Source organism: Acanthopagrus latus, chromosome 5, assembly GCF_904848185.1.
Source record: "Acanthopagrus latus isolate v.2019 chromosome 5, fAcaLat1.1, whole genome shotgun sequence".
Lineage (NCBI taxonomy): Eukaryota > Metazoa > Chordata > Actinopteri > Spariformes > Sparidae > Acanthopagrus > Acanthopagrus latus.
In genome coordinates this window covers 31,114,689-31,141,648 of record NC_051043.1, presented here as the reverse complement: position 1 = coordinate 31,141,648, position 26,960 = coordinate 31,114,689, and the positions used below count along the sequence as shown (strand labels likewise).

At 44.9% G+C, this 26,960-nt stretch overlaps 1 protein-coding gene across 6 annotated transcripts; it reads left to right on the top strand.

The window, feature by feature from the left end:
* Positions 1-301: 301 nt before the first annotated feature.
* On the top strand, positions 302-26,521 carry LOC119019839 (regulator of G-protein signaling 3-like). 6 transcript variants are annotated; one of them, XM_037098748.1, is made up of 27 exons: positions 311-468; positions 2,543-2,746; positions 2,905-3,169; positions 3,332-3,446; positions 3,554-3,604; positions 5,469-5,527; positions 5,688-5,782; positions 5,863-5,916; positions 6,033-6,093; positions 6,315-6,432; positions 8,539-8,798; positions 16,005-16,086; positions 16,527-16,632; positions 16,720-16,816; positions 16,941-17,201; positions 18,284-18,323; positions 18,413-18,675; positions 19,132-19,215; positions 19,748-19,859; positions 20,080-20,252; positions 20,565-21,117; positions 24,072-24,289; positions 24,557-24,603; positions 24,857-24,955; positions 25,208-25,269; positions 25,363-25,529; positions 25,607-26,521. In XM_037098748.1, exons 1-27 carry the CDS (start codon positions 449-451, stop codon positions 25,790-25,792), a joined length of 3,852 nt encoding a protein of 1,283 aa, XP_036954643.1. In that variant the 5' UTR covers positions 311-448; the 3' UTR covers positions 25,793-26,521. The 6 variants fall into 6 exon arrangements, with proteins under 6 accessions (XP_036954646.1, XP_036954645.1, XP_036954643.1 ...); XM_037098747.1 differs by having other exon boundaries at positions 3,245-3,446; positions 8,542-8,798; XM_037098746.1 differs by having other exon boundaries at positions 3,245-3,446.
* Positions 26,522-26,960: the final 439 nt, after the last annotated feature.

Below are 26,960 nucleotides of genomic sequence, written 5' to 3'. Positions count from 1 at the left end.
GCCCCAATGAGAAACACATGTGGACTCAAACAGGAAGTGACTGACTGACATCAACAGTACAGGAAGCTGAACATCGATTTTCAGAGTAAAGGCATAGTGTTGATTCGCAGCTACTTAAAACAGAGTGTGATACAGTTACAGTCATCAGCTGTGTGTGTTGGTATTGTCCTGGACTGACTGTCTGAGTGATTGACTGATTGATTGGAAGCTTCACTGTCTTCATCTGATTATGTTCTATTTCATAAGAACTGGCTTTTATGTTGAAAGTGTAGACAGGAAGTGGTACTATCTGTGTATTTTAACTTGATGAGATGAAAATCTGCTTCAGGTTTGAATTTTTTCTCCCTTAGAGGGAAAATGAGCTGAAACACAAACAGTCTGAGGATAAAGAGACAAACACACGGCAGCCGACACAATCGAGTCAGACAGACAGACAGACAGGATCCTGATGTCTGTGTACAGCAGAAGGTGAGACTGAACTTTAAAGAACTTTTATCAGAGCTGATGTTTCTGCAGGGTTAGAGAGTTAAGATCCATGAGAGGAAACAGAAGTAAATTGGTACAAATAGATTTAATACAGAATCAACAAGTTTAATCTCAAATTAATGAATAAAGTTCAGTAAGATGAAACTAAACTGGAGGGTTAAGAGACTTGTTTGTGTGTGTGTGTGGGGGGGGGGTTTAATCCTCCTCGTTAGCTTCAATCAGTGTGATGAGCTGCAGCTTCACTTCCTGTTTCACACATGGATGATTATTGGAGTAAATAACAGTTTGTAGAGGTTCTGTTGGTTCTGGTGTGTTTCATTGAATTTAGAGAGAAACAACAATGAAACAGTGTGTGCAGATCTGATGAAACAGAATCTGATGATGATCGGGATAGAGCCAGTGCCTTGCTATCTGAAGATTGCTGGTTTGATTCCCCTGGTCTGCATGTGGAAGTGTCCTTGGGCAAGATACTGAACTGCAGACTGGTCCTGGTGTGCTGGGCTCACATAGCAGCCGCCACCATCAGTGTGTGAATGAATGACTGTCAGTAACTTTAGACAGCGGAGTCTGATAATGTACTAAAATGTAAACAAGCAGCAGATCAACTGTAAGAACCCAGGAACACAAAGAGAACCCGGGGTTCTGTTTGTGTTCTTCCTGAGAGCATACACACATTTTCGGGTGAGGTGTGTGTTGTCCCTGTGTCTCAGTTCAGGGTCTGGCTCCTCTGAAGGACTCGGCCTTTGTGGTCTTCGAAGGCGAGTTAACCTCGTCAGCAGTTGTTAAATGGGACGGTCTAGATTTTGGAGCATTTCCTGGTTGCGTCACCAGATGTTCCCGCCCCTCCCCCTACATCACTATTTATGCAGCCCAGGTCTGTGAAAGTGACAAGAAGAGTAAAGTTTGACTGTCAGACCTGTTTGAGCTGCAGGAATTCCTGATTTCCTTTTTAATCCTCCTCCATGTGGAGGAAGAGGAGAAGCGGCTGGTTTATCTCGGGCTGAGAGGACCGTGGAGAGGTAAACCTGTTATTGATCCCACAGTAATGTTATCAATATTAGCTAGCTAACAGTTTGGGTCATTAACTTACTGATACATTACATTAATGCTGACATGTAAACTGCTGATCACCACATATGGTTTTATTTTAATTTTAAAGGCATTATTCCTATTCAAAATGGTTGGTAGATAGTTTTGTTTGTTGTAATGAATTATTATTATTATTATTATTATTATTATTATTATTATTATTATGAAATTATAATTCTTGCCTCTTTGTTAAAACATTCTCAGTGACATGGCAGCTGTGGATGGAGTCAGAACTGCAGACCCAGTTGATGGACGATGTGGTGGACAGAGGACACTGGACCCCCAGACACCCTGAGTACCGACCCAGATGATGTCCCTCTGACACCATCCAGCCCAGCAGCACTGCAGGGACTCCTGCTCAGCCTGCTACTGTCCATCATCTGTAACTGTTTTAATACTGTTTTTGATAATAATTGTTTTTGTTAATAGTGAATAATCTGTAAATAGATATTCATGCTGTAATTTTGTAAATGGATGTAAATGTTAAGACCTTCATAATAAAAGAAAACATTCAAATCCATGTTGTCCCTGAAAAGTAGCACTTGATGCCGTTTGCTGTTATAAATTGTATTTAAGTTGTAAATACTGAATGGAACAGACAACGTGTAACAACTGACAGTTTGAGGTTTTAAGGTCTCTTGAAGTTTAACATATCTGCCATTGGATGTTCAAATGAGTAAAAACCGAGTATAGACCCCATTCTTACATGTAAATGCGAGACCTGCACCACTTGCGGTCACCATTTTCTTCTTTCTTTCTTTTTCGGGCGCGCAAAGAATCTTGGGATATGTGAGTCATAGCAATGCAGCCTCCAAAGAGACGGAGCATTTAGAGGAGCTTTGAACTGGGACGGCCTTCGTCCGCAGGATGCAGAGCCTGAATCAAGATGCAGCCTGAGGCTGTTCTCTCTCTCTCTGTGTCTCCCCCTGCTGGTCACTTCAGATATAACAGCTGTTTCCTCTGATAGACCCACTGATGGAGCTGTCCTCCAGCTGCACCAGGAGGCCCAGTCAGAGCCTCCACCCTGTAAGAGGAGGAGCAGAGAGAAGGTGGAGGTGATGAAGAGGAGGAGGAGGAAGAGGACAGCAGGAGGCTTTGGGGAGAACAGAGATCCAGGAGAAGATCTGCAGAGGAATGTTGGCGCACAGAACCTGAAGAGAGAGCACAGAACGTGAGAACAGAGAACCTCCATCACCCTTCACCTTTCTTATTGTTGTTGACAGTTGTAATCTGTATGAATCAGATGATTATTGATCAGTGATGAATAATCATCTGATTATTCATCAATAACAAACACTAAGAGCTTCAGGTAGGATTTTGTGTGTCCAGAACCAGGACTGCAGTCAGGACTGGGTCTGTGTTCAGGAGAGGTGAGATCCAGTCCTGCAGACCTGAGGTCAGAGTGGCCCTGATTAGGAAGACCAGGATCCAGACTTCAGTCCGGACCTCTGTCAGGACTGTGGAGCTCACAGGGTCTGAACTAAGTCAGGGTCTGATCCTCACAGACCAGCCTGATCCAGGATCCACTGAGACCCAGCTAGAACAGAGACCAACCAAGCTTGGACAGACCAGGACCACAGAGTTCACCCATGAGGTCAGTTAGAGATACAGAGTCTGTCTGATACTGGTCCTGAGCCACTTACTGATCTATGTGGTTGCTCTACTCCAGGTAAGGCCCAGGTCCAAGGTAAGATCCAGGTCAACATCCAGATCCAGGTCCAGGTCGACGTCCATGGCAGGTGTGGTCTCTGTTCAGTCCTCTGAGACCAGGTCCAGCAGGAGGTCTGACATAATCCCAGATCCAGCTGGAATCAGGTCTACGTCGACGAGGAGGAGGACCAAGATTCACCCATCTGTGTTCAGAGGAAGAGGTGCAATCAATCAGTCAGTCTTCAGACTGATCAGATCCAATACTGATCCGAAGTGAAACTGATCTCTCTCTCTCTGTCTGTCTGTCTGTCTCTCTCTCTCTCTCTAGGTCAGCTGAGGCTGTCGATCACTCCAGAGGTGGGCCAGCTTGTCATTCACAGTAAGTGATGTAGCAGCCAATTAGAGAGCAGCTTTCATACAGAACAAAGTGTTGGCAGGAAATTAACCAATCAGATGCCTTGTTTGCCTGTGGGCAGGTCAACACAATATACACTATATTACCAAAAGTATTCGCTCACCTGCCTTTACTCATTCTATGAACTGAAGTGCCATCCCATTCCTAACTCATAGAATTCAATATGATGTCGGTCCACCTTTTGCAGCTATTACAGCTTCAACTCTTCTGGGAAGACTGTCCACAAGGTTGAGGAGAGTGTTTATAGGAATTTTTGACCATTCTTCCAAAAGCGCATTGGTGAGGTCACACACTGATGTTGGTCGAGAAGGCCTGGCTCTCAGTCTCCGCTCTAATTCATCCCAAAGGTGTTCTATCGGGTTCAGGTCAGGACTCTGTGCAGGCCAGTCAAGTTCATCCACACCAGACTCTGTCATCCACGTCTTTATGGACCTTGCTTTGTGCACTGGTGCACAGTCATGTTGGAAGAGGAAGGGGCCCGCTCCAAACTGTTCCCACAAGGTTGGGAGCATGGAATTGTCCAAAATGTTTTGGTATCCTGAAGCATTCAATGTTCCTTTCACTGGAACTAAGGGGCCAAGCCCAGCTCCTGAAAAACAACCCCATACCATAATTCCTCCTCCACCAAATTTCACAGTTGGCACAATGCAATCTGAAATGTACCGTTCTCCTGGCAACCTCCAAACCCAGACTCGTCCATCAGATTGCCAGATGGAAAAGCGTGATTCATCACTCCAGAGAACGCGTCTCCACTGCTCTAGAGGCCAGTGACGGCGTGCTTTACACCATTGCATCCGACGCCTTGCATTGCACTTGGTGATGTGTGGCTTGGCTGCAGCTGCTCGGCCATGGAAACCCATTCCATGAAGCTCTCTGCGTACTGTACTTGGGCTAATCTGAAGGTCACATGAAGTTTGTAGCTCTCTAGCAATTGACTGTGCAGAAAGTCGGCGACCTCTTTGCACTATGCGCTTCAGCATCCGCTGACCCCTCTCCGTCACTTTACGTGGCCTACCACTTCGTGGCTGAGTTGCTGTTGTTCCCAAACGCTTCCATTTTGTTATAATAGAGCTGACAGTTGACTGTGGAATATTTAGGAGCGAGGAAATTTCACGACTGGATTTGTTGCACAAGTGGCATCCTATGACAGTTCCACGCTGGAATTCACTGAGCTCCTGAGAGCGGCCCATTCTTTCACAAATGTCTTGTTTCACAGTCTGCATGCCTGAGTGCTTGAATTTATACACCTGGGGCCAGGCCAAGTGATTAGAACACCTGATTCTGATCATTTGAATGGGTGAGCGAATACTTTTGGTAATATAGTGTATTTGTTTATGGAAAACCAAAAGTGCCCATTGAGGGTGATGGAGTTTTTGAGTGTCTCTGAGCTGTTTGACACTTCCTGTGACTCTGAGCCAATCAGAACGTTGTTTTTATTTATTTTATTTGTAGTCTTTAAAGAGGTACAACAAAAATCTTCTCCTCCACAGATTCTCTCTCTCCATCACATCTCTGCACTGTCCTGTGCTCCAATAGGAAATCAATTGTCTGAAAGTTCTCTACATGTGTAAAATTACACATGCTATAGTACACCCAGTGTACTTGTTCACCTGGTGGCTGTCAGCTCTCTGCTGTTTATAATAATCAATCATGTTTATTGTCAGTTAATAAATGAAATCATTGATTGAAGTGAGCAATAACAGATGAGGCAGCAGTTGACAAGTCAGCCTGCAGGGGGCAACAGAGTCCTGGAGGAGGAGGAGCCTGTCTGTCAATTTGAATCAAACTTTATTGGTCCCTGTCCCCACTGATTGTCATCTCTCTGCAGTCATCGAAGCCCGAGGCCTGATGGGAAAATCTCACAGGTCATGTGACTCTTACGTGAAGGTAAACAAACACTGATGATGTCATCAGCTCAGATCTGATCAAATTGAGCAACTGAGAATAACATTACAGTTACTGATTAAAGACATTACATTACATCTGTGTGTGTGTGTGCGTGTGTGTGTGCGTGTGTGTGTGTGTGTGTGTGTGTGTGTGTGTGTAGCTGGTGGTGACCTCTGACCATCACCGCAGCATCACCATGAAAACTCCAACAGTCCTGAACAAGAAAAACCCAGAATACAACCAGAGCTTCACACTGTGAGACGCACACACACACACACACACACACACGCAAAATTTGTCTAAATGTCAGATTTCATTGTGCGTGTGTGTCTTAGGTGTATCAGTGATGACATCCTCCTGAATAGGTTGTTGGTCTCAGTGTTCAGCAGGTGAGTGATGACATCAGAGCTGAAGCCACGCCCCCTCTAATCCTCTCTGTATTTCCTGTTTTACACACCTGTCTCTCTCTCTGTGTATTACTGTTTCCCTCTGTCCATCCTCTCAGGTGTGGTCAGCTGATTGGCTGTATGAGCTTTGGGATTGGCTCTCTTATCTCATCCTCAAAGGTCAGTTTAAACAAATCAGAATACAGACAATCCTCCACCCTGATTGGATGAGACGAGGTCCCTCTTTCGTTTCACAAACATACTGAGGCAGATTGTTTACATGTCAACTAACAGATGTAACATGAGTTAGATGGGTTTTAAATGGTTTAAACTTCACCAATGTTTAACCATTAACACAGGTAGATCTAATCAGCTGTTGGTCCCGCCCCACTGTGTCGCAGGTTATCACTGGTTGGTTCTACCTTCTTGGGGAGGAGTTTGGGTGGAGAAAACACCTGAATGTGACATCACAACAGAACAAACAAATAAGGAGCCTGAAGGACAAAGCAGAGAACTGTGGTGAGTCACGGCTGTCTGTGATTGGCTGACATTCAAACTCTTTGTTAAAGAGTCAGTGTCACATCACAACTGAGCATATTTGATTCTAGAAACTTTCTGTGAACTTTGTAAATATTTCTAGAATCACCTTCACCTCGCTAACAAGATAACATGTTCCAGTCAGAAGCTGCAGCTAGTATCAGTGTTAATGCTAACAGGGACAAAACACAGCATCAAAACATCAACACAACAGCATGAGAACACAATCAAGCTAATGTTAGCATGAACCGGTGATGTTAGCGTGAACAGGTGATGTTAGTGTGAACAGGTGATGTTAGCATTAGCTTCCTGCTGTGTGCTCACATTAAAGGAACAGTTCACAGTAACCTCAGTCTTCCTCTCCTCCTCCTGATGATATAAAGTCCTCCTCTCCTCCTCCTGGTGAAATAAAGTCCTCCTCTCCTCCTCCTGGTGAAATAAAGTCCTCCTCTCCTCCTCCTGATGATATAAACTCCTCCTCTCCTCCTCCTGGTGATATAAAGTCCTCCTCTCCTCCTCCTGGTGAAATAAAGTCCTCCTCTCCTCCTCCTGAGGATATAAAGTCCTCCTCTCCTCCTCCTGATGATATAAAGTCCTCCTCTCCTCCTCCTGGTGATATAAACTCCTCCTCTCCTCCTCCTGAGGATATAAAGTCCTCCTCTCCTCCTCCTGATGATATAAACTCCTCCTCTCCTCCTCCTGAGGATATAAAGTCCTCCTCTCCTCCTCCTGATGATATAAAGTCCTCCTCTCCTCCTCCTGATGATATAAAGTCAGGTGAAGTGTGGTAGTCCACAGAACAGTTCTGGAGCTTCACAGTAAAACAGGGTTGCAGCGTTCTGCTGAACAACTGAAGCAGCTGAGACCTGATTTCAACATCAGATGTTTCCATCAGCTCGTCTGCTGTGATCACAGTCTGCAGAGAACACATCACTAACTGATCTCAGACCTTAACCTGGTGGGATCTTGAAGAGTGAACCTAAAGGAAAACACAGACTGCTCCTTTAAGTCATCTATAGACCACACACACACACACACACACACACACACTCTATATGTTTATTCTATTAATAGTGTGCTGGGGAGAGAGGGGCGAGCGAGCAGAAGTAGATACAGATTATAACTGACTCCTGCTCTCTGTCTCTCTCCCCGGGGGTCCACATGGTTACCATGGTGATGAGAAGCAGCCCGGTAACCATGTGATCCTCACAATACCTCTGTCCTTATGTCTCTCGACCCCCTCTCTCTTCTCAGTGTAAACTCCTCCTCGCTCGCCCCCCTCTCTCTCTCTCTGACATCACACTGAGATCTGACACTCGTTCGCCCCGAGCGATCAGAGAGGGAGAACAAGGACGGGAGAAGGACAGAAGAAGATGAAGAAGAGACTTTGTTTCTGTCGTCTATTAGCAGCTGCACTCAGAAACTGAAGTCCTGTCAGCTGTATCATCAGAACTCATCAGAACTTGTCAGTACTCATCAGCAGGTTTAGTTTGAATTGTCCAATCAGCAGTGACTCCAACGACTTCATCGAGGACGAATTTGTTCACATCATGTGATGCAGTTTAATTTTTTATGTTCGACTCTGAATTTCTTTTGGACAAAACATTAAATGATTTACAGATTTACAGATTTATTTCTCCAGCAGTGACCTCATTATGTAGGAACTGGACCAGACCTGCTGGTTGGTGGGTCAGGATCTGAATCAGTCGCTGAGCTTCCTGTTGGCCTTTAACTAAAACAGACATACGTTTGTTTGTTTGTTTGTTTGTTTGTTTGAGTAAACAAACAGCAGATGTAAACACAGAGTGTAACAGGAAGTCCAGTCTTGATGCTGGTGTCGGTTCAGATCTCTTCAATGGATTCTGTGTGGAAGGTTCAACTACAGGTGAATCTGTGATTGAAAACCATCTGTCTGACCTGGTCCGTTCTGGTCTGATCTTGTTCGGACTGTTCTGGGTTTCTCGAGTCTAGTCTGATCCGGTTCAGGCTGGTCTGGTCTAACAGTCTGGTCTGCAGTCAGGATGTTCTGGAAGAACACAGCCTGGTCGTGGGACGATGCTGATGATGATGGTGGTTATCTCCTTGCAGCAGAACTCAGGAGGACTCCAGACTCTGCTCCAGATACAGACCAGAACCACATCACCACCTCCACTTCCACCACCTCCACCCTGTCGAACAGCACCACCACTGCTGGACTCAGAGACCTGACCAACAGCTTGACCTCCAGCTGCCTCCACACCCTTGACCCCACCAACGATAACTTCAGCAGCTATGCCTCCATCCTGTGTGCCAACACCAACCAGCGCCAGGTGACCAAAACCAGCGGTAGCACCACCCAGAGATTGACGGTGAGTTGCAGGACACAAACATCGACCTACACAGACACACTGTAAATAAAAGTGTCAGTTAGATCAGGTTGGACCCGGAACTGTAAGTTAAGATTCACTAGTCTTGATTTGTGACAGGATTCAGGACTTGATTCTGGACTCTCCATTGGAGTTGTCTGTTTTGACTCAGTCCAGTCTTGATTTTGGACTTACCCATCTTGATGTGGTACTGACAAAGAACTTGATTTGGACTTGTCTGTTATAATCTTGACTTGTTGGACTACCTCTGGACTTGCGTGTCTTTGACTTGGGATCTTCAGTTGTGAACTCACCTGCCTAGATTTTGGACTTGATTTGGACTTGACGTGTGGACTGACTTGGAGCTGACCTTTCTTGATTTGGGATTTAGCTGTCGACGTGGACGTGACATTTTTTGACTCAGGGCATCTTAGTTTGGATATTACCTTTATCGACTTGGGACTTGATTTCAGACTTGACTTCAGGATTAACTTCTCTGGACTCGTTTGGGACTTCCTGTTACAACTTGGACCTACTGACTTTGATTTTAGACGTACGTTTGTTGATTTGTAATATGTTGGATTTCACTCGGACGTCACAGTCAAGACTTCAGGTAACTTGTGACTCACAGACTTGGCTGCTGGTCAGTAGCGTTACCTGCTAACATTAGCTGCTAACATTAGTGAAACACTGTGTGTGTGTGTGTGGTGTGTGTGTGTTACTGTTTTCCTTTAAAGACTCATCAAAGATTCACATGTGATGAATTATAGAGTGAAGCTGCTGCTATACACACACTATATACTGTTATACTGCACACACACGCACACATGACTTACAATCTGCACCTCAGATCTGTTTAGTAAGAGCCTCACTGATTGGACATTAATGGTGAGGTTTTAATTGACATTTTCAAGTACAGATGCTGTTGACGTGACTGTTGACACTGAAGAAGATTAAAAATTGAAACTCAATGTTTCTTCAGCTTCATGTTGTCGCATCTCCGTCTTTATGTTCTGGTTTCATTCAGACCCAAAAACCATGTGGTTAGTGTCATAAAACATCATGTTCTGTCTTAAACAACTGGTTCTGTCTCGACAAACACAGCTGAAAATGCCAGGAAAAGCAGAACCGTCTTTATTCCACACAGTCTTCTTCCTGTTACAAAACCTGTAGCCTACATTACCCATGATGCAACTGAGCCTTTAATAATTAAATATAATGTGGCCGTCATACTGCCTCCCTCAGTCCTCCATCAGAACTCTCTCTAGGACTTTCCCAAATATTCCAGGCCCTGGTTCTGGTTCAGGTCTATGGTGGATCAGCTGCTGACTGTCTGAGAGACCATAGCCGAGAACAGATCCTGAATGAGTTCACTCTGTGTGTGTGTGTGTGTGTGTGTGTGTGTGCGTGTGTGTAGGAAGTGTGTGTAGGAAGTGTGTGTCTTATCGCCGGGATACATCCAGTGTTTTTGTGAGTCTGAGTGTGTGTGTGTGTGTGTGTGTGTGTGTGTGTGTGTTTCCTGCTATTCTTCTGTCTGTTGGTTCCCACACACACACACACACACACACACACACACACACACACACACACACACACACTCACTGCTTTCTAACATCCAGTACACTACTGAAGCTCTCATACACTGGTTCATCTAGACCTGATGAGACCTGGTTCAAGTTCTCTGAAGTCTGAACCTGGACCTGCTTCAGAGCTGATTCTGTGCTGGATGTGGACTTTTTGTGAAGTCTGGACCTGGAGTAAACTCCTGTAAACGTGGACCCGGTTAGGAATGGATCTGTCTTCGTAAATCCTGTTTTGGATTAGACCGGTATTGTGGACCAGGACCAGACGTGGACCAGCCTCCTACTGTTTGTGGATCTGATGGACTGATGAACCAAACCATCATGCACACGATCCACCGTCTGTGTCGAGTCTGCATCGAGCAGAATCTGCCGCAGGTCTGAGTCTATTTGTTAAATGACCAATTCACTGTTTAGACTTCAGTCAGGTGGTTCTGATCAGAGATCTAGAATCAATATAAAGTTAGTCTGAAGCTACAGCAGAAAGTTTCAGTCTGAGTTTTTTTCAGTATAGTCCAGTACAGTCCAGTCCAGTCCAGTATAGTCCAGTCCAGTACAGTCCAGTATAGTCCTGTATAGTCCAGTATAGTCCAGTCCAGTCCAGTATAGCTCAGTACAGTCCAGTACAGTCCAGTATAGTCCAGTCCAGTCCAGTCCAGTCCAGTCCAGTCCAGTACAGTCCAGTCAAGCTTCAGTGTTTGTCACTAACAGTCTGCAGACGTTTTTGTTGTTTTAATGGAGTTTGGTGTGATGATCAACAAACACACAAACATCTCGGGAAACAAGCCTCTTCTCATTGGCTGCACAGTGTGATGTCACCGCTGTAGTCATTTCCCGGAAAAATCCCATTTTGTGTGTGTGCGTGTGTGTAGTCCAGCAGGTCAAATTAATGTTTTATGTCTTCATATTTAAACCAGCTGCTATTCACTAGTGTGTGTGTGTGTGTGTGTGTGTGTGTGTGTGTGTGTGTGTGTGTGTGTGTGTGTGTGTGTGTGTGTGTGTGTGTGTGTGTGTGTGCGTGCGTGCGTGCGTGCGTGCGTGCGTGCGTGCGTGCGTGTGTGTGTGTTTAAAGAGGTGGAGTTCTGTTTCCACTCAAACATAAAGCATCACTCTGTTGACTGTCTTCAGTGGATATCTGATCAATTAATAACACCAACGGTTTCAGAGCCTTTCCCAGTCTGTCGGCTGTTAGGCCTAGGCAGAAGATTTCAGGGTGAAGAAATCCACAGTGGTTCTGTCAGTCCTCAGTGGTTCTGTCAGTCCTCAGTGGTTCTGTCAGTATTCAGTGGTTCTGTCAGTCCTCAGTGGTTCTGTCAGTATTCTGTGGTTCTGTCAGTATTCTGTGGTTCTGTCAGTCCTCAGTGGTTCTGTCAGTATTCTGTGGTTCTGTCAGTCCTCAGTGGTTCTGTCAGTGTTCTGTGGTTCTGTCAGTATTCTGTGGTTCTGTCAGTCCTCAGTGGTTCTGTCAATCCTCTGTTGTTCTGTCAGTATTCTGTGGTTCTGTCAGTGCTCTGTGGTTCTGTCAGTCCTCAGTGGTTCTGTCAGTATTCTGTGGTTCTGTCAGTGCTCTGTGGTTCTGTCAGTATTCTGTGGTTCTGTCAGTCCTCTGTGGTTCTGTCAGTATCCTGTGGTTCTGTCAGTATTCTGTGGTTCTGTCAGTCCTCAGTGGTTCTGTCAGTATTCTGTGGTTCTGTCAGTATTCTGTGGTTCTGTCAGTCCTCAGTGGTTCTGTCAGTATTCTGTGGTTCTGTCAGTATTCTGTGGTTCTGTCAGTCCTCAGTGGTTCTGTCAGCCCTCTGTGGTTCTGTCAGTATTCTGTGGTTCTGTCAGTCCTCAGTGGTTCTGTCAGCCCTCTGTGGTTCTGTCAGTATTCTGTGGTTCTGTCAGTCCTCAGTGGTTCTGTCAGTATTCTGTGGTTCTGTCAGTATTCTGTGGTTCTGTCAGTCCTCAGTGGTTCTGTCAGTATTCTGTGGTTCTGTCAGTCCTCAGTGGTTCTGTCAGTCCTCAGTGGTTCTGTCAGTATTCTGTGGTTCTGTCAGTCCTCAGTGGTTCTGTCAGTATTCTGTGGTTCTGTCAGTCCTCTGTGGTTCTGTCAGTACTCTGTGGTTCTGTCAGTCCTCAGTGGTTCTGTCAGTATTCTGTGGTTCTGTCAGTATTCTGTGGTTCTGTCAGTCCTCAGTGGTTCTGTCAGTATTCTGTGGTTCTGTCAGTCCTCAGTGGTTCTGTCAGTATTCTGTGGTTCTGTCAGTCCTCAGTGGTTCTGTCAGTGCTCTGTGGTTCTGTCAGTCCTCAGTGGTTCTGTCAGTATCCTGTGGTTCTGTCAGTATTCTGTGGTTCTGTCAGTCCTCAGTGGTTCTGTCAGTCCTCAGTGGTTCTGTCAGTATTCTGTGGTTCTGTCAGTATTCTGTGGTTCTGTCAGTCCTCAGTGGTTCTGTCAGTATTCTGTGGTTCTGTCAGTCCTCAGTGGTTCTGTCAGTGTTCTGTGGTTCTGTCAGTATTCTGTGGTTCTGTCAGTCCTCAGTGGTTCTGTCAATCCTCTGTTGTTCTGTCAGTATTCTGTGGTTCTGTCAGTGCTCTGTGGTTCTGTCAGTCCTCAGTGGTTCTGTCAGTATTCTGTGGTTCTGTCAGTGCTCTGTGGTTCTGTCAGTATTCTGTGGTTCTGTCAGTCCTCTGTGGTTCTGTCAGTATCCTGTGGTTCTGTCAGTATTCTGTGGTTCTGTCAGTCCTCAGTGGTTCTGTCAGTATTCTGTGGTTCTGTCAGTCCTCTGTGGTTCTGTCAGTCCTCTGTGGTTCTGTCAGTATCCTGTGGTTCTGTCAGTATTCTGTGGTTCTGTCAGTCCTCAGTGGTTCTGTCAGTATTCTGTGGTTCTGTCAGTCCTCAGTGGTTCTGTCAGTATTCTGTGGTTCTGTCTGTCCTCAGTGGTTCTGTCAGTCCTCAGTGGTTCTGTCAGTATTCTGTGGTTCTGTCAGTCCTCTGTGGTTCTGTCAGTATCCTGTGGTTCTGTCAGTATTCTGTGGTTCTGTCAGTCCTCAGTGGTTCTGTCAGTATTCTGTGGTTCTGTCAGTCCTCAGTGGTTCTGTCAGTATTCTGTGGTTCTGTCAGTATTCTGTGGTTCTGTAAGTCCTCTGTGGTTCTGTCAGTACTCTGTGGTTCTGTCAGTCCTCAGTGGTTCTGTCAGTGCTCTGTGGTTCTGTCAGTCCTCAGTGGTTCTGTCAGTATTCTGTGGTTCTGTCAGTATTCTGTGGTTCTGTCAGTCCTCAGTGGTTCTGTCAGTGTTCTGTGGTTCTGTCAGTATTCTGTGGTTCTGTCAGTCCTCAGTGGTTCTGTCAATCCTCTGTTGTTCTGTCAGTATTCTGTGGTTCTGTCAGTGCTCTGTGGTTCTGTCAGTCCTCAGTGGTTCTGTCAGTATTCTGTGGTTCTGTCAGTGCTCTGTGGTTCTGTCAGTATTCTGTGGTTCTGTCAGTCCTCTGTGGTTCTGTCAGTATCCTGTGGTTCTGTCAGTATTCTGTGGTTCTGTCAGTCCTCAGTGGTTCTGTCAGTATTCTGTGGTTCTGTCAGTCCTCAGTGGTTCTGTCAGTATTCTGTGATTCTGTCAGTATTCTGTGGTTCTGTCAGTCCTCTGTGGTTCTGTCAGTATTCTGTGGTTCTGTCAGTCCTCTGTGGTTCTGTCAGTATCCTGTGGTTCTGTCAGTATTCTGTGGTTCTGTCAGTCCTCAGTGGTTCTGTCAGTATTCTGTGGTTCTGTCAGTCCTCTGTGGTTCTGTCAGTATTCTGTGGTTCTGTCAGTCCTCAGTGGTTCTGTCAGTCCTCTGTGGTTCTGTCAGTATTCTGTGGTTCTGTCAGTCCTCTGTGGTTCTGTCAGTATTCTGTGGTTCTGTCAGTCCTCAGTGGTTCTGTCAGTATTCTGTGGTTCTGTCAGTATTCTGTGGTTCTGTCAGTCCTCAGTGGTTCTGTCAGTATTCTGTGGTTCTGTCAGTCCTCAGTGGTTCTGTCAGTCCTCAGTGGTTCTGTCAGTATTCTGTGGTTCTGTCAGTCCTCTGTGGTTCTGTCAGTCCTCAGTGGTTCTGTCAGTATTCTGTGGTTCTGTCAGCCCGCGGTGAGGACTGAAGGAGACTCAAAGCAGCCAATCAGCTCAAAGCTTTAAGTGTTAAAGGAGCAGTCCAACATTTCTCTAATGATAACAGTAATGATGATGATAATTAACTTTCTTTACCGAGTGTTAATCAAACAAAAGAACAAAGTGCTCTAAATCTTCACATATGAAATGAAACAGAAAGAGAGAATTATACAGAGGAGCTGAATTTAAATTAAAAAAAATAAAACATCTAATAAAAGTATGTTTTCTATATGAGACTTTAAAAAACATAGTCAATTTAAAACCTCTGTGTCCTTCAGAGACACCAGCGCCCAACGGTACCACAGATCATAAAGGTCTGTAAGCTAATCTGGATCCGGGCCATAAAGAGCGCAGACAGAAATAAATAATATCTGAAATCAGAAGCAAGAACTGAAACAGGAATGCTGTGTGATTATTCCTGTGAAATCTGTGAGGTGATGTAAACTGCCGCAGCCGGTCACCAGCAGTACTGATGACATCACCAGGGGGGCGGAGACGAACAAAGAACTGATGTGATCCAAGAAATGACCCTTGAGGAGCACCGTACCTGATGAAAACCAGTTTAAACCAATCCAGATGAACCCAGCCAATGGTTCAGTCTGTGAGGCAGCTCTTCATTGATCAGCACTCATTAACGGGTCGTCAGTGATTTATGTTCACTCGTCTCACTGCTCACTGCGATTCTGATGAAGACCGGAGTACTCTGGGTCAGGAGCTCGATTCTGTGGTCCTGGTTGTTCCTGGCCTGACAATGTCACAGTGATGTCACCATGGCAGCAGTGTGTTAAATGTCACCGAGGGTGTGAACCGGACTGATCCTGGAGAGAACCACAAACAGCTGCAGCAGTTTTAATTTCAGCCTGTCAGTCTGAACTCAGGGAACATTTACCTTCCTTTGTGGTGCGAGGAGTGCGAGGAGGAGCCGACCTTTCCTCCGCTTGTCTCCATGTACACAGTCATGGAAACAGCTCAGAGACCAGGACCGAGACAGACCTGCAGTCTGGTTCTGACACGATCCGCGAGACTGTCAACACCACACAGACCAGATCAAACCAGCAGGGGGCAGAACCAGCGCCGCCTGCAGGCTGCACTGCCTCAAGGGACAGAAACATTATTTAAACGCTCGTCACTCTAAGGAGAGTCAAGTTTACTCTGTTGATGAAGGATGTGGGTTTAAATACTGTATGTTTATACGTATATATGTATATAAACTTTATTTTATTGTCAATCAGATTTCACTTTACAGTTCAGTGGCTCAGAATAATGCAGGATAAGAAACAGCAGCATGTGTTTACATTGAAAAGTTAATCATTAAAAAAAAGTGTAGACATACGTACCATATAAAATATACAATTTGTGCACGTTTTTTTATTGCACAGTCAAGTGAGCAGTCTTGAGTGTTTGTGTGTGTGTGTGTGTGTGTGTGTGTGTGTGTGTGTGTGTGTGTATGTGTGTGTATGTGTGTGTGTGCATGCATCATGTATACATTGATTTAACATGTGTCGTCTCAGGTGAACGTCATTCGAGGTAAAGACGGTTTTGGATTCACGATCTGTTCTGACTGTCCAGTCCGAGTCCAGGCTGTCGACTCAGGTGAGATGCACCTGAGAACAGAACACTCACACTGTGATGTCACTGTAAACACACCTGGTCAGACAGGAAGAGATGATACATATTTAAGTTTATTAAACTTAATTAGCCCTTTCATAACTAACATATTCTGTAGACTGGATGGGAACTGTAGTTGGGCTCTAATCTGTCACTTGATTGGATAAAGACAGCACATGCTGGGCTGTGATTGGTCCAAACACAGATGTATGAATATTTCCACACATTATCAGCTGTCCATTACAACCAGTCGAATCAGCCAACCACTGAACAACTTCAACGCAGTGTTTGTGATTAAGGGCTTGGCTCAAGGGCACCTCTGTGGTGGTCATGAAGGTGAAGGTTTCACCTGTAAAGATGGAGTCTTTGAGGTCACAGGTGACATCACACAGCTCAGTCTGATGTCACTGGTCTACTGTCTGCAGGCGGACCGGCTCATCAGTCCGGTCTCCGCCAGGGAGACTCGGTCCTGCAGCTCAACGGACTTCCTGTAGAAACCTGGAAGTGTGTCGACCTCGCCCACGCCATCAGGTAGACCCGCCCCCTCACAGTCTGACTCACTTCTTGTTTGCATTGATGACAGATACTGATGGTGAGTATGTATGTCCGTGTGTGCAGGAGCTGTCCGTCTCAGATTATGTTGGTGGTGTGGAGAGGTTTACCTGAGCTCAGGTCAGGATGTGAAGCTTTGCCCCGCCCACAGACGCACAACATGGTGAGTCTTTAAAACAAGCAGTGACCCCTGCTGGTCAGAACACAAACTGAGGCGTTATAAAGTTTAACGTGGCTAACGGCCTTCAGGCTAAGCTACGTCACTGTGTCTCCTCTCTGTCTCCTAGACAACAGGCAGGAAGCTGCTGCCTCACCCCACACACAGTAAACATGGCCGCAGGTGGGGTCAGCGGTCGGGTGTCAGGTCCAGTCTGGGGGCTCTGGGTTCTCTTTGGAGGGACAGGAACGACGACCAGGAGGAGGAAAAGGAGGAGGAGGAGGAAGCAACTGAGTTCTCACCCCGAACCACCACACTGAAGGGAACCCGCATGACATCATCACAAGGAGACAATTACATCATCCTCTCACCAGTCAGTACAGGAGGACAGGTGAGTCTGAGGAGGCAGAGTCTACAGGTGTCTCAAGCTTCTCCACTGTCTACCAGAAGCCACCTGGTTCACCTGGATGTTTTACTTAAATGAGTAGCTTTCCTTTTAACCAGAACTTTTGACCAGAACTTTTGACAGAATCATGTCAATCAACCAATCATTTTGACCGAGATGTCTTACTTGGATCAATGCTTCTAACAGGGACCACATGCTTTCACCTCTAACGGAACCTTATACCTGTGCACCATTTACCTGATACAGACCCTGTTCCTTATGAATACCCACTGTAGGAGCCGGTCTACAATAGACATGTATGTCCCTGTGCTGTGCCACTATGTGTCATGTCTAATGTCCCTTTGTCACCCTCTACAGACAGAGAGGAGCAGTAAGAACCTGGCCAGCAGAGGGCCAGCTGTAGTTGATTTGAGGCACACAGCTTCTTACGGCTCTAGCCTTTGTTGCTGTTATCTTTCTAAGTTTCTAAGTCATATTCTGAGTTACAGTTACTACTTACTAAAGTTTTTTGTTTTCTCTTTCAACACTGGATGGAATAAACATATTTTGAGTTCAACTTCAACCGCGGGACATTCCGTCAGTTCCCTTTTGTTTGATGTTTGCTGCACAAAGGCAGTCAGTGGAAAAAAGGTTCTCCCAGTCAACCACCACTCAAGGACAAAAGGTCACATCACCCACACCTTTTAACCTGATTCAAGAACCATAACTTCCTGCTTTGACCAGTTAGTTAGTCAGCAGACCTTTCTTGTGTCTTAGAACAGAACCTAGAACAGTCCTAGATTCGACAGATAACCTCACTGTAATATAATATCTGTACTAAAAATATGGCCTAGAACCTTTCACCTGAACTAGAACACAACACTGATAACCTGCGCCTGGCGTAGAACCTCACTGTGAACCTAGAACCTCTCTGAGGCCCATCTACTCCACAGACCTTTGTTCTCATCTATGCCCAGCACAGAACTTAGAACCTGAAGCTTCTCGTTCAGTCTGATGTTGGTTCTGTCGATGCTTTAACACAACGTTCTGCAAACAACAACGTTCCACCTGTTCTGTATCTGTTCCAGCTGCTGCAGCCGGTTTATCACAACAGAAACGGAGCCATCGGTACGACATCCAGACTGAGTATTGTTCGTCCACATTGAGTATTGATGAAGATATCAATAATAAACTGATATTGATCCATTGATCACCAGGCCGTCTGTACCAGACTCACCCCAGCAGAGGACAGAACCTCCTTCATGACCCTCGATCATCATCATCACAGCAACCGTTCTCCAGTCACACCTCCACTCTGCCCCCACCCCCCTCCACCTCTACCTCCTCTTCATCAGCCCCACCCAGTAGCTTTGGCAACTACCAGAACTGCACCATCGTCCAATCACATCTGCCCTGCTCCTCCTATGGAACCTATGTCAGCCTGGCGCCCAAAACTCTCATCTTCCCCATCTTTGTCCAGGTAAGAACCAAACTCAGAACCCAGAACCCACTCAAGATGTTTATACTGAACCTAGAACACAAACTTGAACCTTTAACCTGACCCAGAACCAGATCAGAACCCAGTCCAGAAGTCCAGTCTGAAACTCTCATACCTAAATTGAAAATCCAGGAACCAAAGCAAAGTGTAGAATCTTGAACCTGAACTAGAACCCACAGCAAACTGGTTTAACTGGAGAACCTTGTTCTGTCTAGAACTAGATCCTTCATCTTCACGCCCTCCATCCAGGTCCAAACTTCAAACCAGAGCTCAGAATATTAGAACTGTCTTTAGTACACAGATCCTTCCTTTCTGTGTGTTCAGATTTGAATCTGAACTTTAGAATGAGGGGTTTGTTTTCGTGCTGTGATTTATCTGTTGTCTATTGTTTATTGTTCTGTTCACATCTGGATGGATATTTGTCATTGTTGTATCCAGCCTCTGGATCTGTGTAGTCCAGACAGAACCCTGCTGATGGCCGAGGAGATGGTTCTCCACCAGGCTGACCTGCTGCCTATGAAGGTACCTGAACAGCACGTATACTGTCAAATAAAGCTCAGGGTACAAATATCAAGTAACAGTTCTGCTGTTTGGAAATTAATTAACTGTTTCTGTATTTTTAATTAGAATATGTAAACTCTTAAATGTTTTAAGATGTAAACAACATCACTTTTCCTGACGTTTCAATGACTCAAGTAAGAATCAAAAATCAAGATTAACAGAATTCTTTTTAATAAACAGTAAATTCTGCTGCAGGATCAGTTCTGCAGGTTTTAGACTTCCTGTCTGCTGATTATTGATCACCTCTACTCGAGTTCCTGAAGGACAAGACAACCTCTGGGAGCTGGACCGGGATCAGTTTCACACTAATGGCTCACACACATGCACACACACACACACACACACACACACACACACTCACACACTGCTTCTGAGAATCTGCTGCGATTAAGTTTCATGTTTTCAAAAAAAAATGAAGAAGTGTGTGTGTGTGTGTGCGTGTGTGTGTGCGTGCGCACGTGTGTGTGTGTGTGTGTGTGTGTTGTGTGTGTAGGTGACAGTGTTGATCTACAGTGATCTGCTGCTCTTCACTAGAGAGGATGAGGCCGGACGCTGCAACGTTCTACAGAGTCCAGTGTACCTGAACACACTGCAGCTCAGAGAGGGTACACACACACACACACACACACACACACACACACACACACACACACACACACAGTGAACTCATTCAGGATCTGTTCTCGACTATGGACTCCATAGTTACCATCACAAAACAAATATTTGAAATAGTTTAATTCCTCCATGAAAATAAATAACGTTTAATCCAAAAATATGATCTGCGCGTGTGTGTGTGTGTGTGTGTGTGTGTGTGTGTGTGTTCAGTGGCGTCGGAGCCCCTCCACGTCTACTTCCTACAGAGCTCTCAGACGTGTTGGCGTTGTCTCTTCAGTCTGGAGGCGTTCAGCATCGAGCAGAAGGTCAGAGTCAGCCTCTGTCTCCATGATAACATCCAGCTGCAGCTGGTCACCACAGAGACCGGGCACGCCCACCACCAGGTACTACACCTGAAACAGGAAGTGACGACTCTCTGAGTTCATCAGTACATCACTTCAGACAGACTGATGATCCAGAACCTGATCTGAACCTGATCTACTGGACAAACTTCGGCTCAGCTCAGAACACACGAATCAAAGAGATTAAATAACACGATTGTTGATCATTAAACTGTTCATCTCCTCCTCCCTCCTCTTCCTCTCTCCTCCTCCTCTCTCCTCCTCCTCCCTCCTCTTCCTCTCTCCTCCTCCTCTCTCCTCCTCCCTCCTCCTCCTCCTCCCTCCTCCTCCTCCCTCCCCATCCCCCTCCCTCAGCTCTCAGACCTCCCCTCAGACTTCGGCCTCCTCTCTCTCCCCCAGTCTGACCTCCTTTATCGTTCCTCCTCTCCGTACTCCTCCTCTGTTCCTCCCAACCTCTGCCCCTCCTCCTCTATCTGTGACCCTCTGAAACCTCCATCCCCCTCTCCTTTCTCCCCCAGCTCTCCCTTCTCCTCCTCCAGTCCTCCTCCACCCTTTTCCTCTCTACCTCCATATACTGCCTCACCTCCTTCCAGGACCTTTACCTCATCATCTCAGCTTCTCCCCCCACCTCCCTCTTCCTCCTACACCCAGAGGAGTCCAGTCTGGAAGGCGAGGGGAGGAGCAGAGGAGGAGGAAAGGACAATTAGAAGGAAGGAGGAGGTGGTGGAGGAGCGTCAGCAGGGGGAGGGAGAGAGCGCCTCTGAAACATCTGAGAATGTGGGAGGAGTTGTGGGGCGGAGCCTACAGCTCAGCCTGCACCACTTCAACATGAAGGGGGAGGAGAGTGATGAAGAGGAGGAGAAGGGAGGAGATGCTGAGGAGTTCACCTCCTACTACAGACCTGAAGGTCAGTCTGAAGGAGGTTCAGGTGTGATGTAGACAGACGTAAGTTAGCTATCAAAAATACGTGTGCATGATTCTAACCATTCGTATGCGTAATGTTAAACATTTGTATGTCAATAACATTGTTGTACACAAAATTCTACTGTCATATATAATGCTGTGTGATATGGACGAAATGTTATATCCTGATATAGCTCATTTTATATCCTGATAACGATATATATCCCGGCGTGTCTTTAAGCGGTAGAAAGTGACATCTTGTTGGCTGCATGTTTTGCAGATTACAGCTGTCTGGTCGGTGTCTGACTTTTTAAACCAAAGACAAACGATGGAATTCTGGTTCCCCCTTTTTGGCACAAATCCTCTTGGGGTTCTGCTTCTGTATCCCCGTCTGACATACCGTTAGTAGTAAAGTTGTTTTTGTCTTCCGTTGTGCTCTCCTCCGTCTCTGCCATGCTGCTTTGCCTCTGTTTACTCCCGAGCGACCGGTGCCGTAAACGAGTCCACCACAAAGCTGCAGCTGCAGTCTCATTCGCCTTCATACAATAAACTTGTTTTGAACTAAAAAAATAGATATTCAACTGTCATTCCGACGTTGAGTTGAGTGTCACACAGCGTATTAAATCACAACCGTAGTGTACGTTAGTAGCGACAGTGCTAAATATCGTTAAAATTACGATACAAACAACAGAGGGTTATATCCTACGGTAGACATTTTTATATCGCACTATGATATATTTCGTAATATTGCACAGCTCTAGTCATATACGCTTGTGTGATAAACTGTTTGGGTTCGGATTGTTTTTATGTGAGTATGAATCTAAAAGCTGTGAGTGCAAAGTCTTGTGAGTACGACTCTACGACTACGAAGTCTTCACTGTGAACATGAATTCAAGTTTGTGGGTGGGAGTAGAAAGTGTTGAGATGACGTCACGTAGGTCACAGGCAGGTCACAGGGGAAAATAATCGAACCCCGATTCCTCCAAACGCACATGCGCCAAAGTCAAAGATGGCTGACAGCGGAGGACCGGGTAGAGCCATAGACATATAAAGAGTAGACGCCGCGTCGAACGCTGCTGCCTGTTGGCGCTGATGAGAATTGGGGCGGCCATCTTGGGGCGGTCACCCGTTCCACTCAGTGTAATCTGTTCAGCAGGCGCGATTAGGTGTCAGCGCATTTAATCAATCGTAACTCTGATATAGAAACTGATTTTCACGCGTTTTTTTTTTTTTTTTTTTTTTGCTGTAAACGTCATACATTATAGCTATGACACAGGACACATGGGCCGGCGTATTTTATTCATTATAAATGGATTAACAGTAATAGAATATTCTGATGTATGATATATGTTATGTATGATAGGTATTTTGCAAACACTATAAACACAACAGAAATCATATAGGCTCTCTCTCTCTCTCTCTCTCTCTCTCTCTATATATATATATATATATATATATATATATATATATATATATATATATATTTTTTTTTTTTTATTTTTATTTATTTTTTTTTTACACACACACACATATAGATACGTTTATATATCAGAGAATATGAAAAATATATAAATCATGTAGAGTATCAATATGATTCATATATATAATATTATATATATAGATAGATAGATAGATAGATAGATAGATAGATAGATAGATAGATAGATAGATAGATAGATTTATATATCAGAGAATATGAAAATATATATAAATCATATATAGAGTATCAATATAACTCATATCAGGTCAATGAGTGAGAAATGAGAGAGAGAGAATCATGAGTGACTAAAACAAAACCTGGATAACAAATGGGGACGGGAAGGAAGTGGAATGCCTCTACATGCTCAAACAAAGCAGAGAGAACATGTAATGAAAACGTATTGTAAAGATACATTCTCAATTTAACAGAACATAACACATCCCCACCCCAAACCATATTTACACATTTACAAAACTCACCAGAGTTTCACACAAGTTAAAAACCCTGAAAGAGAACTGTCTTGTTGAGCTTTTTCCTTGAACTCCCTTTCTGCAGTTCAATAGTGGCTAGTTTTGAGATGTGGTGGAGCAAACTTATTTATTATTCTCTTTTCTTTCTTCGTTCTTCTTAGTAGCCTACATTCATTCAACTCGGAGTAGAATGACCGCCCCAAGATGGCCGCCGCATTTCTCCCTGCCCGGCAGCCGTTGCGGCGTCTACTCTTTATATGTCTATGGGTAGAGCTGTCACCTTAGGTGAAGCATCACAGGTAGAGTCAATAACGTATATATCCAATATTTATTCATAAAATTGTACTATTTAAAATAATATACAGTTCATGGACTTACAGACTCACTGCTTTAGCAGCAGATTTAAGGTGGAGTAACATTAACACACGTCCACTCAGCTATTTATTGATTATCAATGCTGCTATCATCCAAAGTAAGAGAGCAGCTAACACTCTGCTCCAACAACAACTATTCATTTCATTCACGTCATCACTGACGTCATTGTACCTGTATCTTCTTCACGTCTTCCTCTTCTTTCCTTCTTTTCCTTCACTGGGTGCCAGATGGTTTCAGTCTTTTGGACCTTGTGGTTCTGCTACAGTATCAGTAAGTCTCTCTCCTGGTCTTGGGTCTTGGTGCGGTCAGATTCCAGCAGCTGGCCTCTCGTCGTACTTACAAAACTTTGCATTCACAGCTTTTAGATTCATACTCACATAAAAACAATCCAAACCCAAACAGTTTATCACACTCGCGTATATGACAGTAGAATTTTGTGTACAACAATTTAATTGACATACAAATGTTTAACATTACAAATTTGAATGGTTAGAATCATGCACACATCTTTTTGATAGCTGTCTTACTCCAAAGTCGTTCAGGTGTGATGTAGACAGACGTTCAGGAGTGAAACAGATGTCTCAGATTAATTCTCTGTTTAGAAATGATTCTGTTGTTTTTTTTACGTTCCAGTTCTACGCCGCTCTCTCTCTGAGGGTTCTCTACTCCAGGAACCTCGTTCGCCCCGCTTCCTCTCCGACAGTACCATCCACCAACTGACCCGCCCCACCACCTTTGACCTGGACCTGGATCCTGCCCCCCAGCCTCCCTCCATCCACACCCTGAGGAAACAGCTGACCAAAGAGGGGGGGTCTCTGCAGCACATGCTGCTGCTCCTCAATGGCACCAAGGTACAGACCAGACCAATGTAGACCAGGACAGACCACCAGTGACCAGCTGAGACCAGAACAGGCCAGCAGAGAGCAGTATAGAGCAGAATAGACCATCAGGGACAGACCGTCTGAGACCAGAACAGACCATCAGAGAGTAGAAGACCCCAGCAAAGACCAGCAGCAAGTCTATAGGAGCCTAATAAAGTCCAGACAAGACAAACAAGGTTCAGTATCGGCAGAGAGAGCAGCAGTTTGAGATTCTGATATGTTGTTTTGTTGCTTCAGGATGCTGAATTCAGAAACCTTCAACTGAGGAAAAAAACTAAGAGTCTGTAAGTTTACACACTCGCTCGCTCACACACACACACACACACACACACACACACACACACACACACACACACACACACACACACACACAAACACACACACACACACTGCAGCACTTTGTTGAACAGTCATTGGTCCATTCAGTTCCAGCTCTAAGTGTTTATTTCTGTTGTGCAGCCAATCAGAGACTCTGAATCACAGGTTGTTTTTTTTGTTTTTACTTCCTGTCACTCCGACTCGTCATCGTCTCCTCAGAGCCGCTGACGTTCGAAGCCGCCTGCTGTTTCTACGACGACTGAAAAACAGCAGCTGTGTGGAGGGTAACAGTTTGGAGAAAGCTCTGAGAAACAACAGGTAGGAACAGGAAACATGAACCACTGCTGTTCTCATGAGAACCCTGATCAGTCCCAACATCATCACTAAACACTGACCCTGACCCAGTTAATTCATAGTCCAACCAGTTTGAACTGGGTCCTACCACTTTCAGCAAGGTCCTACGGGGTTGAACAGGGTCCTGCTGGTTGGAGTGGGGCCCAGTTTGTTCTCACTGATTCCCTTATTTCCTGCTGGTCCAACGTGTCTCAGGTGTTGTTTTCTTTATTTTAGACCATCTACAAAGGAGGTGCTGAGGTGGGCGGAGAGTCTGGAGGCTCTGCTGACCAATCAGTGTAAGACACACGCTTCCTGACTCTGTACCACGCCAACATGGTGACATGTCTCTGTTGGCTGAACAGTCTCCTGCCTCTCTTCCTATTGATCAGATGGTCTGGCAGTGTTTCGTCACTTCCTGAGGTCAGAGTTCAGTGAGGAGAACCTCGACTTCTGGTTGGCTGTGGAGACATTCAAGAGGACACGCCCCCTCAGCAAGATGGCTGCCAGAGCTGTGAAACTCTACGAAGAGTTTATTTCAACCAATGCAGCGAGACAGGTACCTGTCTGTCTGTCTGTCTGTCCTCTAATTTGTCCAGTGACTGGTCATGTCACATCACTGCTCTCTGTCTCCAGGTCAACGTGGACTCAACTGTCAGAGAATCGACCAATCAGAGCCTGCTTCTTGGCGTTAACCCTGCCTCTTTCCAGTTGGCCCAGGATCAGATTTTCAGCCTGATGGAGACCGACAGTTACCCACGTTTCCTCAGGTCCCGCCTCTATGCACAGCTGGCCAATCAGGGCACACAGATGGCCAGTTAAAACAGAGCTTTTTGACACCAGACAGCCAATCATAAGTGAGGAGGAGACAGAGTCCAGATTTATGGTTAGCCAATCAGAGGCTCCAAGCAGCCCTATTCAGAGAAGAGCTGGCCAATAAAAGACACGTTCCAGCTGCATTATGGGAAACATAGTGTTCACTGTTTCAGTCTCTATTGCTCAGATCGACCTTGTGTTTTCTAAAAAAAAAATATATGATCAGCTTGTAAAACAGAACTGATGATATCATCAGCTTGACTCTGAGTTTACTCTGTTAGCTCATGTTAGCATGCTAACTTGCTAAATTTAGATAGTGAGGATAAAACCTGCTAAACATGTAAGTATGTTGGTGTAGCTGTTAGCATAGCTGAAGGCTGATTATTCCTCTTATTGTTGATGAAGACAAAATCAGTTAATCTGCTGTTTTTATTCACATTTTAAATGTTTTTATTAGAACTCTGCAGACATGTTGAAACATCTGTAGAAACATCTGTTGGATTCTGACTTTATGGATTTTTACTCTTAGTTTTTCATGTAACTGAAATTAGTGAATTATGTGTTTTATCAAACTGTAACTGAAGATTATTAAAGATGATGATAAAGATAAAAGCGGAGTGAGTGGTAACATTTCTGCAGGCTCCGGTTGAAATGTTTGTTTTAGTCCTAGAATTGTGAACCTTTCCTGTATACCAAAAAATATAAGTATGAGAATATACCGAGAAAATAAATAAATGCTGTCTTCTGTTTCTTCAAATGTTAGGGGGTTATAAAATAACGTAAAACTCCACTTATCTTTTCTGCAAGAAGCAAAAAGCTAATTGTGTTTTCTTGCAAGAGACTCGTTCAGCTGAGGCTGATAAAACATTTTGGAAACTGTGCTGGATTCAGTTTACTTCAGTCATGAAACATCACTCGGCTGGTGTAATGATCAACAGGTTCCCTGGTAAAGTGATACTGGTGGTCATTGGCTAATGGTGGCATTGGAAATGAATGAGATAAACTATATTCTGGCAAGTGTTGATGGATATAACAGAAAAGGTCAAAACAAAACTTTTTCTCGTCACTGAGTGAGTTGCTGGAGGACTGAAAGTGTCAGACTCAACAGACAAAATAATACTGGGAGGAGAATTTAATGTGGCTCCTGATGTCCGGTTAGACTGTTTCCCATCAA

Bases quoted from the DNA above. Each gene is read 5' to 3' on its own strand.
- LOC119019839 (XM_037098746.1), top strand. From the start codon at position 449: ATGTCTGTGTACAGCAGAAG. The intron at 18,676-19,131 runs GTAAGAACCAAA...TGTTGTATCCAG, and splicing joins TCTTCCCCATCTTTGTCCAG to CCTCTGGATCTGTGTAGTCC. The intron at 24,604-24,856 runs GTAAGTTTACAC...TCGTCTCCTCAG, and splicing joins AGGAAAAAAACTAAGAGTCT to AGCCGCTGACGTTCGAAGCC.